At 43.9% G+C, this 20,950-nt stretch overlaps 1 protein-coding gene across 1 annotated transcript in view; it reads right to left on the bottom strand.

Annotated features, from left to right (window-relative positions):
* Nucleotides 1–20,950, bottom strand: part of LOC133279576 (ubiquitin carboxyl-terminal hydrolase 42-like) — a 30,047-nt gene that overhangs the window by 8,473 nt on the left and 624 nt on the right. The window contains 3 exon segments of the mRNA XM_061473425.1: nt 6,643–6,877; nt 7,541–7,629; nt 20,503–20,737. Of these exon segments, the coding sequence (XP_061329409.1) occupies nt 6,643–6,877; nt 7,541–7,629; nt 20,503–20,700 (522 nt within the window). The 5' untranslated portion in view covers nt 20,701–20,737.

Here is a 20,950-nt window from a genome sequence, read left to right as displayed (position 1 = left end):
GAAGACATGAAAGCACTTCTATGTCTCTAAATTGCAAACCACACTTCCACAATGCAACACTACCGTAAGAAAAAGATACCCAAACTAAACCAACAACAAAAAAGCAAAACCACCCCCCCCAAAAAAAACCACAAAACCAAAACCCAAACGTATACACACACACAAATTCGAAATAAGGAACAACCCGAACACACACACAAACACACACACACAAACCCATACACACACGCCACGCTTGTTTACTTTCATCAAAAATAATCCAGCTGCCAACCCAGGAAACCCGCAGTTAATTATCACTTTAACCTTACCTGGAAGCAAAGGGGTCCGAGTTTGTCAGCTCCGGGGTCGGGGACGGCGTCGGGGTCTGTGTCCGTCCCGGGACCGTGGTCTCCGTCCGCCCAGGGGCTTCTCTGCTCTCCCAAGGCGCGGCTGCCCAGTGTTTCACCGGGGTCTGAGGGTCTGCTTCTCCCGGGTCGCAAGAGAAGCTCTCGAAGCCGGTTAACGTCATAGTAGCAGTTCCAGATGGAACTGTCCGGCCTTCCGTCACCAGCGCTAAGCCTGAAGCACCTACCCGCTCACCCCCCGCTCTGCCTTTCCGACAGGTTTTGGTTCCTAAGAGCAGTTTGGCACCGCTGCTCTCACGGACCGGCGCGGCACGCAGCATGTCCGCGCTTGGGAGCGGCAAGAGCCCAAACACAGCCAAACCAAAGAGACCCTGACGCGGAAGGCGAGGGCAGAGCGCGGCTCCGAGGGATCCCTCGCTTCACCTCACCTCGCCTCGCCCTACCCGCTCCACCTCACGCTACGACCCAGCCCCGCTCGGCACTTCCCACCCGCGGCAACCACTGTGCGGGGACAGCCTCAGCGCCGCCCCGCCCCGCCTCGGTGCCCTCAACCCCTCCCCAGGTGTCGCTTTCCGGGCTCGCACCTCCAGGACCGTCCGGAAGCAGGAGCGCAGCAGCGGGCGGCCTGGGGCGACTCTGTGCTCATGGCAACTAACGGACGGGACGTGAGGACGGCGAGAATCCAAGCGTTCGATTCCCCGCGGGAGGCCGCAGGCCCCGCGAGGAGCCGCCGCCTCCTCGCCAAGCAAGGAACAACGCCGCTCGTGCCGCGGGAGCTGGGGTTTTACCGCGATGCTTTTCTACTCCCAGTGCACGTGCTGTTCAGAAGGGAAAGCCCCTAGTTCCATGCTGGACGCACAGGGTGGCTTTTTTGGACTGCTTCCGGTAGCAGGCAGTTTTTCACAGACTTGTTGAACCTGAGCCGTGCCTGCTGTGCCAGTGACCGCTTTGGGGACCCAGTGCTTTATCAAAGCAATTTTGCTTGGTGGAGTTGCAGAGCAGCTCGGCATACAGCACAGGGAAACGTGCCGTCCTGGCAAAGCCACAGACTTACCAAGGCGATGTGTTTGAAATCCCCTTTTGACTGTCAAGGCGAGGCTGGTTGGTTGTTCCAGTCTTGCTGATGTGCCCTGTTTTGCATGGGGTGTCATCCTGCCAGCGTTCTGCTTTATTGCATGTTTGCCATAAAGGCTGAGAGGAAAAGAACAAAGTAAACGTTTCTACACCTCAGATTTTCCCCAGAGCGTGTGGAATTGTGGTCTGCTTGGATGCCTGTTCAGATACAAGTACTTTCAAGGGAGTGAAACTCAACCAGCGGAGGTACAATCCTTGAACAAGTGTCGGCGTGGAGATACCTTTGCTTAATGGAACACATTTAAACTCTTTCTAGAAATGATTTGGAGTCGTATGTCCTGCGTTTGCAAAGCAGCGTGATCTCAGAGCTGCTCACATCACCTGTTTCGAGTCTTCTGTTCCGCAACTTCAGGTTTTGTTTTTGAGCAATGCGTGCATCAGTTTGAGCTCTGTACAAGTAGAGCTGTAATGCAAATAAGCCAGAATCAGTGGTACCAAGAAGTGCAAGGGTGTGAAAAGCAGCCAGTAAGGTATTTCTGGAGAAATGTGAGATTACAAAAGCATTCATAAGCCATGAAGAACTTTTGTATCAGTTCTTCCCTTCTGAAAATCTGTTTATTTAACCGGGTGAGGATGCCTGCCCAGAAGCATGAAGGAAGTGCCTTGGGAGTTAATTTGCTGTATTTAGATGAAGTTCTTCTATCCGGCAGGAATAACTATTGAGAGTAACGTATAACTAAGGCTACTGTAGCAGGAAATGTAGTATTTCTTAGCATTAAAAAAATGCGACATCTTAATCAGCTATTTGTGGTGCTCAGTGAATCTCTTTTAATTTACCAAAGCTAACGGAATAATGTTCTTGTGTGTGATGATATTTCATTCCGAATGTTCTTTGTAAGAGGAATAAGAGGGAGTGAAACTGGCCCAAACTTTCCACTGTTCACAAGGCCAGTAAAACAAAGTGGCTTGTGAAAATGTCACGCAAGTAGGTACTACCCATGCGGGTGAAGAAAAAAACTCTCAACCTTTTTTTTTCCCTTTTACTATTGGGCTTTAAGTCCAGGGGTAGCTACTCAGACAGACTGGCTGCTCAGTGGCCTAAAGCAGCACCTGTTAGAGGTTGGCCGTGCTGAGGAAAAGCCCTCTGGGGACGACAAACTTCTCCCTTCCTGTTGCACTGAAACGCGTGCAGTTCTTCTGCTCCCGGTTTTCAATGCTGCCCTTTGCAGCTGCAGGGGCCAGCCAGAGCCAGGCAGGCGTCTTCGCTCAGCATCTGAACTGTGTGGCTGCTTCCATCAGCCACGGTGCCAGTGCAGTGCAGGCAGAGAAATGCACGGGAAACTTCAGCTCAGCCGGACTGACTTAAAACTGACACTATTCTGACAAAATAAGCTTTACGTTGCTTCACATTTTGAACCTGTTTAAACTGGTACAAAACAGAACCTCTGTCAACTGAGCAGCATTTATAATGCTTTCTAGTGTTTGAAAACTATACATATTTTTAAGATTTAGTACATACCTAGGTAGATATGCTGGCTGGAAAAGCTAAGACTCCTGTAGACCAAATCCTACAAACTAAGACTTTTGGCTTACAAATTCCTTTTCTGCATTTCCTTGTAAAATGTTTCTAGCTACAGTTTGAATAGAAAATGTGCTGATTTAGTTAAGAGGTTAAGATCTGATTTTGCAACTGTTCTTGTAAGTAAAAGGCCTCTTTGCCTACCTTTAAGCACACTGATTTAAATTGACAGGTTGAATTTTTCAGAGAGAAAACTCCTCAGCTGCAAAATCGGTTGTTTTTGTAAGGCTGAACACTCATAGCTGTGTTGCTATGAATGTTACTCCATTAACAGCTGGTTTCCCACCCTAAATTAAGGAGGGATTTTGCCCGTTGCCTTCCATGAGCTTCAGTCAAATATAAGGCAAGTGGGGGAACAACTCAGATCTCTTCTCCTCAAGTCGATTCATTAACCAGACAGATTAGTCAGATGAACTGTATTTCACAGAGGTTCCCACTCACTGGTCTCCTGATGCAGGACCAGTGACTATGAAGTGCATCACAGTTTGACAGCATTTAATAATCAAAATTAAAATCACAGTATGAATTTGTCTTTAGCTAACCACTTTAGGGAGACAAAACCAGACAACTGAGACTTCAGACAAGTGACGGTATATTAAGAAAATGGAATTAAAACAGATGGATTTTGCCTTGACGGTAAATGTTTCAATAATAAATTCTAAGTTTCGATAGTATCGATAAAGTCCAGTTTGAAGATAAAGAGTCATAGTTTTTTTCGGCAAAGAGTCGTCGGTTTTGATGGTAAAGCCAGGTTTGATGGTAAACAGGTTTGATGGCAAAGAGTCAGTTTTGATGGTAAAGCCAGATTCGATCGTAAGCAGGTTTGGTGGTAAAGCCACGTTCCATGGTAAACAGTCACGTTTGATGGTAAGCAACGAGGCTTGGAGGTAAAGAGTCAGTTTTGATGGCAAAGCCAACGTTCGATGGTAAACAGGTTTGATGGTAAAGAGTCATTCTTGATGGTAAACAGCCAGGTTCGATGGTAAACCATCAGGATTGATGGTAAAGACTCAGTTTTGATGGTAAGAAGTAGTGGGATTTGTTGGTAGGTTTAGTTCAGGTACTGAAGGATTCCATCAGTGAGCTTTGCATCTGAAAGACAGAAGAAAGCAGTGTCACTCCCTGTCATGACATTCAACGTCAAACCCTGTCTCAGTGGTTTGGTTTCTGAACGACAAGTCTCAAGCCTGCACGCAGCTCCGTCTGCTCTGTGACTACAGGATCCGACAGACTCGAGAAGGTGGCTTCCTCACATCCCAACCAACTGCATTTTGGATCTACGCTAAGGTGGGCGAACTGTACACAGTATTAGGACAAAGCTACCTCCTTTCATAGCAAGTGGTAGGCTTAGGTAAATTTAGGTGAGGTTTTGTCTAGACAGCATCCTTGTTTTACCAAGGTGTTCAGATCTGGTTCAAGCTCACCAGATCTTACGTACTAAGCCTTCAGAAGCCTGTAGAAACTTGCTGGAGAGAATTTGTAGGAATGTAGGAAGCAGCTGCTTTAAAGCTGCTCCGTCTCCCATCCCACCTCCATTTTCCTTCAATCACACATTATCACAAGCCCTTTCCATCCTTATTAATTTACTGGGGAGTCCTGGTGAAAAGGCACAACCTAACAATTCCTTCTCAGCTGTTGTCTGTCCCTAGCCTGTTTGAGAGGTTCCAGGCTCTTTAAAAACACACTGCTGCGGTGGCCTTTTTTTGAGAGAGATTCCGTTATCCAGAAATTCCTACTTGGGACCCATTTATTTAGTATTTCTAAAGACGGACGTTCCACAAGAGGAAGTTCCTTAACATCTATGGACTTGAGGAAATACTAAAATTCTGCAGACTTAAAAGACTGCTTTTCACAGCCCTCATATCCCACTTGTGTTGCAAGCAGTGGATCAAAGTGGGGTTCTATCACTGTGTTTATCGGTTAACATCTCTTATGCCTACACAGATAGCGCACTAATCGTAATGCCCCTGACCTGTGTGGTGGGGTGCAAGGCATTTAATTTCTTCCTATAAGACTTTAGATGCAACAAACATTAGCCGTCAGACTGAATGACAGTAAGTCTTGGTTTGTACACAAATCCTTACAGGGGCTAATTGTGGAATATGTGGAATTAAAAATACGTAATTGTTGCAACCTAATCAGGAACAGGCGCAGATGTGGTTCTGTCCTGGGTTCAGCAGGCTGGGCTTAAACCACGACAGGTTCTTCGCTTTGTGCTCCAGATCTAGCATTCTAAAGCTATTCAGCAACATCCCTCCTATGTTTGCTTGACCAACCTAATGACCAACCCGTAGTCAGATTATCCTATATAAATCACTTAGAAACAATGGGAAAAAGGCAGGCATGGGAAACATTCAGAAAAGAGTTAGGAAAAAAATGGCAGATTATGCTGGAATCCCTGCTTACTTGTAATCCTTCTCTTGATATTTTTCTTTGGACTTCATTTTCTTCTTGACCTTCTTTTTTCTTTCTTTGGTCATCTATCTTGCGGCGTTTCTTTCCCACTTCAGCTTCGCTTCCTTCTGCATCGCCGTATTTCCTCTTGCCAAGCCTCAGTTTCTCATTTTCCCAGAAAGAGTTGTCAAATCGTGCATGAGCTGAGGCAGGTGGAGGTGCGTGCCCTTCCCGAGAGTGTTTTTCAGACTGCTGAGGTACTGAACAGTGACGGAAGTTCTCTCTGTGGCTACTCAAGTGATGGGCTCCTTCCTCTCTGGAGTGAGTGTTGTGAGCCCATCTGCTCTTGCAGTGATAATCCCTACGTGATTTGTAGAATTGACTCAATTTGTCAAAGGCTTTATCAAAATGAGAGGACTTCCTCTCTCTACCATCACCTGTTCCATGAACAGAGTAATAATCCTTGTAATATCTGCATTTTTCCCATCTCCGTAATTCATCTTGGTAGTATCTTTCCCTGTTCCAAGTCCTCTCTCCTTTGGAATGGTAATACTTATTCCTGTCTTGTTCCGTTCTTTCTCTGCTTCGGGATTTATAACGAGAGTATTTTCCTGAGCTTTTGCCATTATTTGGACTGTTTCTTTCATGATGGGAAGGTCTGTACTTGCCTTCATTGCAATAATCCTGCTTATGATGATATTGCTTATTTGTTTCCATGCTGCAAGAGCGCCTCCTTTTGTAGGAACGATCATCCGCTTTGCTCCTGCTTTGCTTCCGGTCTTTACTGTCAGAGTATTGTCTCTTCTTTCGGTAGTGCTCTTTGTCAGTTTTTTTGGAGTCCTGTACCTTCTCCTCGTATTTTTGCCTATTATCCTCTTTGCATTTTTTATTATTCAGCCCCTCATTTTGTCTGGGGAATTGACTCTCCAGAACTTTATCCAGCTTTGGAATAGAAGAGTCATTAACAGGTGGTACCTCTACATAGTTATTAGAAATGTCCTTTGTATCTTGGCATTTATCTGTAACACCTAGACATACAATTTTTTTAGGACTACATTCAATGTCAGACTTCACAGAGGAAGCTTGCCATAATTTCTCTTCACTCTCGGGAGACCCTTTCATATACGAAGGATCTCCTTTTGCAAAGAGTACAGGTTCTTTTGGTCTTCCTGGTTTGTCTTTGTCTCTACTTTCTTCAGACTCACAATGCCCAAGGTATTCATCTTCAGTATCCAAGGATATTTTCCTGACCTTGTGCTGACCGCTGATACTGGGATGTACGTTATCAGCATTTGTTATCACACTTTCAGCAACGTCTTCGGTAGCAATGGTTTCAGTGGTTTCAGAGTCTGATACAGTAAAAGGACTCTCAACCTCACAGCCAAGGTCGGAAAGAGGCATCCTGGATTGTTCATAGACAAACACTGTTTCCGTCACTACGGTTTCCATAAGACGATCACCCTCAGACTTCTGAGGTGCAGGGACACTGCACAAAACAAAAACACATTTTTCACTTGAAAAAGTTCCCCTAAAAGATAAATGTTAGGAGCAAAAATCCCTTGAAGTAAAAGATTTGGTGGCTACTGGTAAACTCTGTATGTTTCTAAACTCCCTTACACAGTTTGGAAACTGTAGCTTTCTAAAGGGACTCTGTAAGGCAGTCCCTTTAGAAACCGACTCTTACACATTCAGCAGTGCCCAGAGAAGATGTTTTTCTTCTCTTGAGCTTGCAAGTAGTACATTAAAACCCACACCCAACACATTTGTCTCCCTCTGCTCACTGCTCTGCATCGCATCAGTAGCCAAAACCACTACCTTTGCTCTCCCCAAACTAGAAAAAAGTCAACTCATTCATTTCCCTTCTCTCCACAAAATGGGAGGGCACGAGGTGGGAATTTACATTGGAAAAGAAATCCAATTGTAAAAAAAAGTAAAATTATCCTATGAAGAAACAGAACCATTCTGGGAGGCATCTGCTTTCATTAATATCAGAATAACACATGTTCAGTGCTGATGTCTGCAACCCTACACATACAGTGTGGAATTTGCTGTACTGTGTAAAGCTTTCTATTAAATAGTACTAGTAGATGGGTAAAACAATGATAAACTTGTATGAAATCTTGTTTTCATCAGAGTGTACTCAATTTACCTTGTTTTCTCTGCCAACCTGTTCAGGTGGCTGTAGGCCAGGGATTCTAAGACTATTTCTTGAGGAATCGGTGACTCAGCTACAGGTATCTACAATTAAAACGCAGACGTTAACAGACAAAAAAATACCACCTTCAGAAGAAAACTGTTTTCAAAATTTCCTCATTAGTTATTAAACAAGATCACTTTGCCTTACATGCACCATTGCTATTTCACACATCACCCCTTCCCCCCCAGTATATTTATGAAACTTATGAAGTACTATCTCAGGTGAAATTCTGGCTGTTGCATGATGGTTGTGAAGAAAGCTGCAGTGTGGGAGGGAAAACAATTCATCAGATGCTCTAAAACAACAAGCTACACACCCCCCACCCCCCCCCCCCCCCCCATCAAAAGAAAACAACATTATCAATTTGGTGCTATTATTTGCTCCCTGCAAATTACCTTAATCATACGAGGAGGAAGCCGTGCTCCCATAAATCCAGCCTGCTTACTATTAGGCCCCCGCTGACCAAGGAATGAATGGGGATAAGAAGTTGCTGGTAAGTAAAAACCACGTTCTCCAACTGTCAAATCGTAGCGCCTTGAGAAAAAAGCAGTGATATCACTTTAGAGTTTTTCTTTCAATCTATTCTTGGATTAAAACCCCATCTGTAATTTTATAAGAACAGATGACGTGACACAGAAGCCACATACAAAAGACTCAACCAAGACTACAAACTAAAAAAACAGACAATGGTCTCCCTACAATGACTATTCTTGTCAGAGCAACATCTCACCCTTATGCCATCTACGGTGTTATTTCTCCTCTTCTAAATTACCCTGCTACGTAGAGCGGATACAGAGCAATGTACACAAGCACACCAGTTTAAGGCCAAGCAATGAAAGACAGTAAACGACAGCGGTAAGTTCAGGTTAGACAGAACTGAATTACAGAAACAGTAAACTTTTCCTAGGACAGAAAGAAAAACACTTGGAAAAAAAGAAAAGTATCAGTAACAGGAAAGTAAATATATTCTGAACAGATTCAGTAGTCGGTATTACCTGATATAAAAAAGTAAATAAGCTTGCTGATTGAGAACCGTTTTGATATCGGAACGCTCCACTATGGCATCATTCATTCGATACCAAAACCCATTGCCGGCCTGCAAACAAAAGACAGTGGCGTCTTCAGACAAAATGCATGATGTCCAAATGACATCACAGGCGGAACACTACAGCACGAAACGTACCAAACAAATCAAACGGAACACATCATTCAACCTTTCTCCATCAAAATGGTGGTTGCCGGTAACATTGATTTTCTTTGTTTATTTTACCCTGTTAGAAATCAAGCTGATACCCACCTTTATGAAGCAGATATAGTGTCCTGCATTGCAGCTGAAACCAGAATGAACAAGAACTGCGTATAAAGAATACATGAGTGGTTCTCCCCTTGACTGGGACATATATGCTCGAAGATCCAAATATTCAGGGTATTCCACATCCTAAACACAAACCAGGAAGATTCAAAAATTACCCTGAAACACTTCATGGAACAGCCTGACAAAAACCCTTCTCAAAACACAGGCTAGGATCACACAAATATAGTCTTGATTCATTTAAAAATACCTATTCTCAGAAACAATATTTCATAATTGAAGCTGCAGAGAACTGTTTTCTGCAGAATTAACTCTAAGAGTGAGGTATACTCTTATGGTTACCGTAAGCCATAGTTGTTAGATTGACTTTTCTTAGACTATTGTTATTACACTTACAGCCTGCAAACATTAACAACTTTTAAACCGTAGAATCATAGAATAGTTAGGGTTGGAAAGGACCTTAAGATCATCTAGTTCCAACCCCCCTGCCGTGGGCAGAGACACCTCCCACTAAACCATGCCACCCAAGGCTCTGCCCAACCTGACCCTGAACACCGTCAGGGATGGAGCATTCACAACTTCCCTGCGCAACCCATTCCAATGCCTCACCAGCCTAACAGTAAAGAATTTCTTCCTTATATCCAATCTAAACTTCCCCCGTTTAAAATGATATTTTCTTGGGGAAATCACCCATTCCAAGAAGATAAAGCTGCTTTACAGCTGCAAATATACCTTGTTGATCTTGCCACCAGTAAAATCTGCAAATCTTTTCAGTGATACGATGAGAACTTTGGAGGAGCGATGTATCGTGCACCTCTTGGAGGCAGGAACCATGTTTTCGCACCTTAAAAACAAGCACAGACAAATGTTTAACAGCAAATTCTTCCCCCTCCCAAAACTCAAACAAGTTTTCATCTCTCGCACAGGCTTATGAACCCATATGCTGCGCTTCACGTTTGTTAATAGACAGAAGGTAACAGCATGTAAGCGGACAGCTCTACAAAACAAAGGACTTAGAACATTATCCTTTCACACGGAACACTAGGACCTTCAGCCAGCTGATGTTGCCTCCCACCCCAAATCGTTGTCCTTAGCTCCGTGCTTCAGCTCACCCCTACTTAGCAGACATCCCCTTTAACTTCTGGCCAGAAGAATATTTCTGTGTGCAACCTCACACTGACGAAGGCTAATAAACCCCAGCGTAGGCAGCAGTAGGAATAAAAGTCTAATATGAGCTAATGGCCACAATTCTTCTATTTCCAAATATTCACGTGACACATTAAACGCCTTCTCTTGGACTCAGATGGAATTAGTAGGAATCTTACTTGCTACACTTATAGCTGTTTACTCCGTCCAGTTGTTCAGGTTTCACAAACTGTTCTAGAGCCGCAGTGAGAGACGTAACGGTCTGGATGAATAAGAAGGTAGAGCACTAAGTCACCGGAAATGCAGAATTTCAAACACTTCCTGGTAGTTAACGAGAGAACCTTGCTAGCTCATCCTCAAGTGACCTACTGTCAACCGGCAACCACCGTGAAGGAGGCAGAAACCTCAGAGTACGCTGAGCATTTACCTCCTGTGGAAATGATGCTACTTCGAAATAAAAGGATAAAGTTTGCAGTGCCACAGACACCATCTGTACTATGCTACGGCATCAATAATGAGAACAAGCAAACCCATCAGCCTAACGATAGATTTATAGATGCTGAAGCAGAATAACAGAGAAGTGTGAGGGTATAGGTGTTTGTGTAGATGTGATTACTGTTTTTACAGGTTAAACCCACTGCAAACATGGAGAGCATCTAGATGCCTTCCACACAAGACCAAAGCCCAATCCACTCCCACTCAACACCAAGCTCTTTCCTTTTAGCAGTGTATATTTTTAAGTAAAATGCCTTTATCTGGAAAGCTCTACAGGTCCTTATGCAGCTCGAGCCGTATTCACAAAACACCTTACCTCTATATCCAAAGTAATACTGAGGAATGGCTCGTGCCTGTCCGAAACGGCTTTGCAGTTCAAGCATTTTACTGGAATCAGAATACAAATGCTTAACACTGACTGGACAAATTTAGAGTCTTCATACATTTTACTTTAGTCAAAGCACAAAGTCCTTTACTACAGACAAACAGACACAGACCAGTTCAAAGGACAGGAAGAATTGTAACAAGTACCTTGGGATCTTAGGTATCCTCCAAATATTTGATAAATAAGTGTAGTGGCTTGAGAAGATGTGTCCCATCTGGAAAGAAATGATAAATCAGGCCTCAGATGATACAAGGCTCAGAGTTAACTCTTCAAACAGTTTTTACCAAGGACAGTCATTTTAATGTAGTATAGTAAAGAAAGGAGTAAAAGGGGCTAGAGAACATCTAAGGGTTAAATAATTCGTTTATGCGTACGTGGTGCTTCCATTCAAGCAAGCTCTCTGCAAAGCATCAACAGTGAAGGACAAGAATTCATGTGCATCCTCTTGACTGCCGTAACAGAAATGTTCTCCTATACCTAATAAATAAGAAGGTGGTTATATTTATCTCCTAGAAAATGAAAGAAAACTCACGTTTCTAAAAGTATCAAAATCATTTCTATGCATCAGAGAGTGCTTTGAAGTTACCCAATATATCAAAAGAAAACCATCTGAAATGACTTACTTTTAAGGCCATTGATAACAGATATAGGTTTGATAGCATTATTAGAGAAACACAGGGCCTGGTTAACGTGAGCTTCCAATGTACACATCATACAGAAGCCTTTTTCGTGACCTGAAGAGTGAAAGAAGCAACACAGTCTAGTCAAATAAGCATTGCTACCAAAAAAAGAACAAACCCAGAAAACAACAGCCACAAAAAACACTACTGATATTGATGACACAGCGCTAAGAGAGAATGCGTGCGATTTTCAGCATATTGCTGTTAGGTGAGCTACATGACACAGAGCTAAGAATCCTCTGGGAGAAAGGAAAGGTTAAAGGAAGGTATGTATAAGTATTTCTGCCCTCCTTTTTGCAACAGGGTTCTTAACTGGAAGCATTTTTATCTATGTCAAAAAAACCCACAGTTAAATTTCTAGGAATAAACACAAAGATGCCAAACCAAAAAGCATGCATGTACCTTTGTCAAAATAGACCTAAGAAGGATATGAAAAGAGGCTCCTATGCCAAATCAGTTCAAGCATAGAATGGAAAAGGGAAGAACACAAATTCAAAGGCTTAAAAAATACAAACTTTTAACTAGAATAAAACCAGTCTAAATTTTAATACTGCCCCACACAAATTTCCGTTTCAGGTCAGCAGAAATTATCTCGTAGTGCTTTCTAGGGTGTGGGCTTTTTTAATGGGTCAATAGTGAACATGTCATTTATTGCAGTACTAGCACATGACGCTATCTAGGCTGCAGAGACGAAGACGCTACGATGCCAACATCCTACATTTTACCACCTTTCTACCAGCAGGAAACACAAATGCCAAATGTTCGTCAAATGCCTTCCTTTACAACGTATTTCGCTATTCACACAAAGCAAGAAATGCTCTTTATTTGCAACTTTGCCATTGGGCATTAAATGAACAAATGCACTTTATATGCCATTCTGAGCTTCCTGTTAAATAAGCATGGAATCACAGAATCATTTACGTTGAAAAAGACCACGAAGATGGCAGTCAAAGCCAGCTTCGACAGGTAAAACGGGAAAGCCACGCATTTTCTCCACAGAATCACTCTTGTTCTTTCACCTTTGCAGCTGCCCAACGTATTTATAATCATGTTAGAAAGTACTCACATGACTTGCTGTGTTCAAGAGACAGCATGTAATTGGCCAGAGGAGGTGTGTACGTCAAACATTGTAAAGTAGCATTAAGGTAACACGTATTGCCCAGATTCCACAGTCCAACTCCAACGTTCAGTGGCTGTTGCCAATCCATGCAGATTTTCTCAGGTGGAAAAAGAATTTTACGTGGTGGGGCAATTCCATCGTTAACGACTGCAAGAAAATCAGATTTCAAAAAATAGTTACTGTTTCTCTTTGAAAAAGCATGTTTAAAAGGGAGCATTCTGCAGGAGGACCCAGAAGAACCAGGTCCGCTCCACAACGCAAAACAACATGAACAGATTGTAAGAACTAGGATGGAAAAGTAAGCGAGTAACCAGCGGAGCAGGTAACCCTACGGATACCAGACCTCTTCCTGAGCAGGGTTAGCATTCAAAGGCTTGTGAATAATGGAAGCCGTAAACACAAAGGTAAAATGTACTTTTCTCTGCACAGCACAGAAGACCTGGCTAAGTCTGTGTATTATAAAAACCTCCTCAAACCCATTGTTGCAAGTAGGTTTTTAAAGATAAAACTACAGGTTTTCCAATACCAGTCCCTTCAGTTGCCTTAGGGGACTCACAAAATTGCAGCCTAGTGCTGAAGGCTTTAGTCATCATCTTGTATCAGTGCAACAAATGAGAACTGCGTTTTCTAACTTTTGGGTATTTTGTTCTGAAGAAAGGAGGGGAAGGACAGAAGACACACTAACTTTGCTCTTCCTGGCCAAAAGGCTTAGGTTTTTCAGAGGCTCTAGAATACACAGAACCTGTCGGTGCTTTCTCTGCATCTTCCTCAGGTTGTGACAGGTTTTTAAATACTGAAGATACTCTCTTTAAAGTCATTGTTCGTATCTGTAACAGAGGTAAAAGTTCTGGTTGACTTAAGACTATCAAGAAGCATTCCAGAAGGAAATTCTGTCACTCAGTATCAAAGAGATAACTTGAAGAACTAAATAGCTGGTAAGAAATATGAAAAAAAAAACAAACGACAACAACCAAACTAAAAACCCCACTCACAAAACTGCCGTTAAGTGCAATTACACATTTGTCTCATGACAAAACAAACACTGGCAGCGGTGACTGTAAAACAATAACATACACAAAAACACCTACGTAGAAATAAGGAGCAATACAAAACTACTACTACTGTAGTAGACATGAAGACATGAAAGCACTTCTATGTCTCTAAATTGCAAACCACACTTCCACAATGCAACACTACCGTAAGAAAAAGATACCCAAACTAAACCAACAACAAAAAAGCAAAACCACCCCCCCCAAAAAAAACCACAAAACCAAAACCCAAACGTATACACACACACAAATTCGAAATAAGGAACAACCCGAACACACACACAAACACACACACACAAACCCATACACACACGCCACGCTTGTTTACTTTCATCAAAAATAATCCAGCTGCCAACCCAGGAAACCCGCAGTTAATTATCACTTTAACCTTACCTGGAAGCAAAGGGGTCCGAGTTTGTCAGCTCCGGGGTCGGGGACGGCGTCGGGGTCTGTGTCCGTCCCGGGACCGTGGTCTCCGTCCGCCCAGGGGCTTCTCTGCTCTCCCAAGGCGCGGCTGCCCAGTGTTTCACCGGGGTCTGAGGGTCTGCTTCTCCCGGGTCGCAAGAGAAGCTCTCGAAGCCGGTTAACGTCATAGTAGCAGTTCCAGATGGAACTGTCCGGCCTTCCGTCACCAGCGCTAAGCCTGAAGCACCTACCCGCTCACCCCCCGCTCTGCCTTTCCGACAGGTTTTGGTTCCTAAGAGCAGTTTGGCACCGCTGCTCTCACGGACCGGCGCGGCACGCAGCATGTCCGCGCTTGGGAGCGGCAAGAGCCCAAACACAGCCAAACCAAAGAGACCCTGACGCGGAAGGCGAGGGCAGAGCGCGGCTCCGAGGGATCCCTCGCTTCACCTCACCTCGCCTCGCCCTACCCGCTCCACCTCACGCTACGACCCAGCCCCGCTCGGCACTTCCCACCCGCGGCAACCACTGTGCGGGGACAGCCTCAGCGCCGCCCCGCCCCGCCTCGGTGCCCTCAACCCCTCCCCAGGTGTCGCTTTCCGGGCTCGCAGCTCCAGGACCGTCCGGAAGCAGGAGCGCAGCAGCGGGCGGCCTGGGGCGACTCTGTGCTCATGGCAACTAACGGACGGGACGTGAGGACGGCGAGAATCCAAGCGTTCGATTCCCCGCGGGAGGCCGCAGGCCCCGCGAGGAGCCGCCGCCTCCTCGCCAAGCAAGGAACAACGCCGCTCGTGCCGCGGGAGCTGGGGTTTTACCGCGATGCTTTTCTACTCCCAGTGCACGTGCTGTTCAGAAGGGAAAGCCCCTAGTTCCATGCTGGACGCACAGGGTGGCTTTTTTGGACTGCTTCCGGTAGCAGGCAGTTTTTCACAGACTTGTTGAACCTGAGCCGTGCCTGCTGTGCCAGTGACCGCTTTGGGGACCCACTGCTTTATCAAAGCAATTTTGCTTGGTGGAGTTGCAGAGCAGCTCGGCATACAGCACAGGGAAACGTGCCGTCCTGGCAAAGCCACAGACTTACCAAGGCGATGTGTTTGAAATCCCCTTTTGACTGTCAAGGCGAGGCTGGTTGGTTGTTCCAGTCTTGCTGATGTGCCCTGTTTTGCATGGGGTGTCATCCTGCCAGCGTTCTGCTTTATTGCATGTTTGCCATAAAGGCTGAGAGGAAAAGAACAAAGTAAACGTTTCTACACCTCAGATTTTCCCCAGAGCGTGTGGAATTGTGGTCTGCTTGGATGCCTGTTCAGATACAAGTACTTTCAAGGGAGTGAAACTCAACCAGCGGAGGTACAATCCTTGAACAAGTGTCGGCGTGGAGATACCTTTGCTTAATGGAACACATTTAAACTCTTTCTAGAAATGATTTGGAGTCGTATGTCCTGCGTTTGCAAAGCAGCGTGATCTCAGAGCTGCTCACATCACCTGTTTCGAGTCTTCTGTTCCGCAACTTCAGGTTTTGTTTTTGAGCAATGCGTGCATCAGTTTGAGCTCTGTACAAGTAGAGCTGTAATGCAAATAAGCCAGAATCAGTGGTACCAAGAAGTGCAAGGGTGTGAAAAGCAGCCAGTAAGGTATTTCTGGAGAAATGTGAGATTACAAAAGCATTCATAAGCCATGAAGAACTTTTGTATCAGTTCTTCCCTTCTGAAAATCTGTTTATTTAACCGGGTGAGGATGCCTGCCCAGAAGCATGAAGGAAGTGCCTTGGGAGTTAATTTGCTGTATTTAGATGAAGTTCTTCTATCCGGCAGGAATAACTATTGAGAGTAACGTATAACTAAGGCTACTGTAGCAGGAAATGTAGTATTTCTTAGCATTAAAAAAATGCGACATCTTAATCAGCTATTTGTGGTGCTCAGTGAATCTCTTTTAATTTACCAAAGCTAACGGAATAATGTTCTTGTGTGTGATGATATTTCATTCCGAATGTTCTTTGTAAGAGGAATAAGAGGGAGTGAAACTGGCCCAAACTTTCCACTGTTCACAAGGCCAGTAAAACAAAGTGGCTTGTGAAAATGTCACGCAAGTAGGTACTACCCATGCGGGTGAAGAAAAAAACTCTCAACCTTTTTTTTTCCCTTTTACTATTGGGCTTTAAGTCCAGGGGTAGCTACTCAGACAGACTGGCTGCTCAGTGGCCTAAAGCAGCACCTGTTAGAGGTTGGCCGTGCTGAGGAAAAGCCCTCTGGGGACGACAAACTTCTCCCTTCCTGTTGCACTGAAACGCGTGCAGTTCTTCTGCTCCCGGTTTTCAATGCTGCCCTTTGCAGCTGCAGGGGCCAGCCAGAGCCAGGCAGGCGTCTTCGCTCAGCATCTGAACTGTGTGGCTGCTTCCATCAGCCACGGTGCCAGTGCAGTGCAGGCAGAGAAATGCACGGGAAACTTCAGCTCAGCCGGACTGACTTAAAACTGACACTATTCTGACAAAATAAGCTTTACGTTGCTTCACATTTTGAACCTGTTTAAACTGGTACAAAACAGAACCTCTGTCAACTGAGCAGCATTTATAATGCTTTCTAGTGTTTGAAAACTATACATATTTTTAAGATTTAGTACATACCTAGGTAGATATGCTGGCTGGAAAAGCTAAGACTCCTGTAGACCAAATCCTACAAACTAAGACTTTTGGCTTACAAATTCCTTTTCTGCATTTCCTTGTAAAATGTTTCTAGCTACAGTTTGAATAGAAAATGTGCTGATTTAGTTAAGAGGTTAAGATCTGATTTTGCAACTGTTCTTGTAAGTAAAAGGCCTCTTTGCCTACCTTTAAGCACACTGATTTAAATTGACAGGTTGAATTTTTCAGAGAGAAAACTCCTCAGCTGCAAAATCGGTTGTTTTTGTAAGGCTGAACACTCATAGCTGTGTTGCTATGAATGTTACTCCATTAACAGCTGGTTTCCCACCCTAAATTAAGGAGGGATTTTGCCCGTTGCCTTCCATGAGCTTCAGTCAAATATAAGGCAAGTGGGGGAACAACTCAGATCTCTTCTCCTCAAGTCGATTCATTAACCAGACAGATTAGTCAGATGAACTGTATTTCACAGAGGTTCCCACTCACTGGTCTCCTGATGCAGGACCAGTGACTATGAAGTGCATCACAGTTTGACAGCATTTAATAATCAAAATTAAAATCACAGTATGAATTTGTCTTTAGCTAACCACTTTAGGGAGACAAAACCAGACAACTGAGACTTCAGACAAGTGACGGTATATTAAGAAAATGGAATTAAAACAGATGGATTTTGCCTTGACGGTAAATGTTTCAATAATAAATTCTAAGTTTCGATAGTATCGATAAAGTCCAGTTTGAAGATAAAGAGTCATAGTTTTTTTCGGCAAAGAGTCGTCGGTTTTGATGGTAAAGCCAGGTTTGATGGTAAACAGGTTTGATGGCAAAGAGTCAGTTTTGATGGTAAAGCCAGATTCGATCGTAAGCAGGTTTGGTGGTAAAGCCACGTTCCATGGTAAACAGTCACGTTTGATGGTAAGCAACGAGGCTTGGAGGTAAAGAGTCAGTTTTGATGGCAAAGCCAACGTTCGATGGTAAACAGGTTTGATGGTAAAGAGTCATTCTTGATGGTAAACAGCCAGGTTCGATGGTAAACCATCAGGATTGATGGTAAAGACTCAGTTTTGATGGTAAGAAGTAGTGGGATTTGTTGGTAGGTTTAGTTCAGGTACTGAAGGATTCCATCAGTGAGCTTTGCATCTGAAAGACAGAAGAAAGCAGTGTCACTCCCTGTCATGACATTCAACGTCAAACCCTGTCTCAGTGGTTTGGTTTCTGAACGACAAGTCTCAAGCCTGCACGCAGCTCCGTCTGCTCTGTGACTACAGGATCCGACAGACTCGAGAAGGTGGCTTCCTCACATCCCAACCAACTGCATTTTGGATCTACGCTAAGGTGGGCGAACTGTACACAGTATTAGGACAAAGCTACCTCCTTTCATAGCAAGTGGTAGGCTTAGGTAAATTTAGGTGAGGTTTTGTCTAGACAGCATCCTTGTTTTACCAAGGTGTTCAGATCTGGTTCAAGCTCACCAGATCTTACGTACTAAGCCTTCAGAAGCCTGTAGAAACTTGCTGGAGAGAATTTGTAGGAATGTAGGAAGCAGCTGCTTTAAAGCTGCTCCGTCTCCCATCCCACCTCCATTTTCCTTCAATCACACATTATCACAAGCCCTTTCCATCCTTATTAATTTACTGGGGAGTCCTGGTGAAAAGGCACAACCTAACAATTCCTTCTCAGCTGTTGTCTGTCCCTAGCCTGTTTGAGAGGTTCCAGGCTCTTTAAAAACACACTGCTGCGGTGGCCTTTTTTTGAGAGAGATTCCGTTATCCAGAAATTCCTACTTGGGACCCATTTATTTAGTATTTCTAAAGACGGACGTTCCACAAGAGGAAGTTCCTTAACATCTATGGACTTGAGGAAATACTAAAATTCTGCAGACTTAAAAGACTGCTTTTCACAGCCCTCATATCCCACTTGTGTTGCAAGCAGTGGATCAAAGTGGGGTTCTATCACTGTGTTTATCGGTTAACATCTCTTATGCCTACACAGATAGCGCACTAATCGTAATGCCCCTGACCTGTGTGGTGGGGTGCAAGGCATTTAATTTCTTCCTATAAGACTTTAGATGCAACAAACATTAGCCGTCAGACTGAATGACAGTAAGTCTTGGTTTGTACACAAATCCTTACAGGGGCTAATTGTGGAATATGTGGAATTAAAAATACGTAATTGTTGCAACCTAATCAGGAACAGGCGCAGATGTGGTTCTGTCCTGGGTTCAGCAGGCTGGGCTTAAACCACGACAGGTTCTTCGCTTTGTGCTCCAGATCTAGCATTCTAAAGCTATTCAGCAACATCCCTCCTATGTTTGCTTGACCAACCTAATGACCAACCCGTAGTCAGATTATCCTATATAAATCACTTAGAAACAATGGGAAAAAGGCAGGCATGGGAAACATTCAGAAAAGAGTTAGGAAAAAAATGGCAGATTATGCTGGAATCCCTGCTTACTTGTAATCCTTCTCTTGATATTTTTCTTTGGACTTCATTTTCTTCTTGACCTTCTTTTTTCTTTCTTTGGTCATCTATCTTGCGGCGTTTCTTTCCCACTTCAGCTTCGCTTCCTTCTGCATCGCCGTATTTCCTCTTGCCAAGCCTCAGTTTCTCATTTTCCCAGAAAGAGTTGTCAAATCGTGCATGAGCTGAGGCAGGTGGAGGTGCGTGCCCTTCCCGAGAGTGTTTTTCAGACTGCTGAGGTACTGAACAGTGACGGAAGTTCTCTCTGTGGCTACTCAAGTGATGGGCTCCTTCCTCTCTGGAGTGAGTGTTGTGAGCCCATCTGCTCTTGCAGTGATAATCCCTACGTGATTTGTAGAATTGACTCAATTTGTCAAAGGCTTTATCAAAATGAGAGGACTTCCTCTCTCTACCATCACCTGTTCCATGAACAGAGTAATAATCCTTGTAATATCTGCATTTTTCCCATCTCCGTAATTCATCTTGGTAGTATCTTTCCCTGTTCCAAGTCCTCTCTCCTTTGGAATGGTAATACTTATTCCTGTCTTGTTCCGTTCTTTCTCTGCTTCGGGATTTATAACGAGAGTATTTTCCTGAGCTTTTGCCATTATTTGGACTGTTTCTTTCATGATGGGAAGGTCTGTACTTGCCTTCATTGCAATAATCCTGCTTATGATGATATTGCTTATTTGTTTCCATGCTGCAAGAGCGCCTCCTTTTGTAGGAACGATCATCCGCTTTGCTCCTGCTTTGCTTCCGGTCTTTACTGTCAGAGTATTGTCTCTTCTTTCGGTAGTGCTCTTTGTCAGTTTTTTTGGAGTCCTGTACCTTCTCCTCGTATTTTTGCCTATTATCCTCTTTGCATTTTTTATTATTCAGCCCCTCATTTTGTCTGGGGAATTGACTCTCCAGAACTTTATCCAGCTTTGGAATAGAAGAGTCATTAACAGGTGGTACCTCTACATAGTTATTAGAAATGTCCTTTGTATCTTGGCATTTATCTGTAACACCTAGACATACAATTTTTTTAGGACTACATTCAATGTCAGACTTCACAGAGGAAGCTTGCCATAATTTCTCTTCACTCTCGGGAGACCCTTTCATATACGAAGGATCTCCTTTTGCAAAGAGTACAGGTTCTTTTGGTCTTCCTGGTTTGTCTTTGTCTCTACTTTCTTCAGACTCACAATGCCCAAGGTATTCATCTTCAGTATCCAAGGATATTTTCCTGACCTTGTGCTGACCGCTGATACTGGGATGTACGTTATCAGCATTTGTTATCACACTTTCAGCAACGTCTTCGGTAGCAATGGTTTCAGTGGTTTCAGAGTCTGATACAGTAAAAGGACTCTCAACCTCACAGCCAAGGTCGGAAAGAGGCATCCTGGATTGTTCATAGACAAACACTGTTTCCGTCACTACGGTTTCCATAAGACGATCACCCTCAGACTTCTGAGGTGCAGGGACACTGCACAAAACAAAAACACATTTTTCACTTGAAAAAGTTCCCCTAAAAGATAAATGTTAGGAGCAAAAATCCCTTGAAGTAAAAGATTTGGTGGCTACTGGTAAACTCTGTATGTTTCTAAACTCCCTTACACAGTTTGGAAACTGTAGCTTTCTAAAGGGACTCTGTAAGGCAGTCCCTTTAGAAACCGACTCTTACACATTCAGCAGTGCC

This window comes from Pezoporus flaviventris, unplaced genomic scaffold, assembly GCF_033815535.1.
Source record: "Pezoporus flaviventris isolate CSIRO_AGI_PZ_B2104156 unplaced genomic scaffold, CSIRO_AGI_Pfla_v1 ptg000078l, whole genome shotgun sequence".
Classification (NCBI taxonomy): Eukaryota; Metazoa; Chordata; class Aves; order Psittaciformes; family Psittacidae; genus Pezoporus; species Pezoporus flaviventris.
Note: the sequence above shows the minus strand (reverse complement) of the source record. Positions and strands in the feature narration are given on the sequence as shown.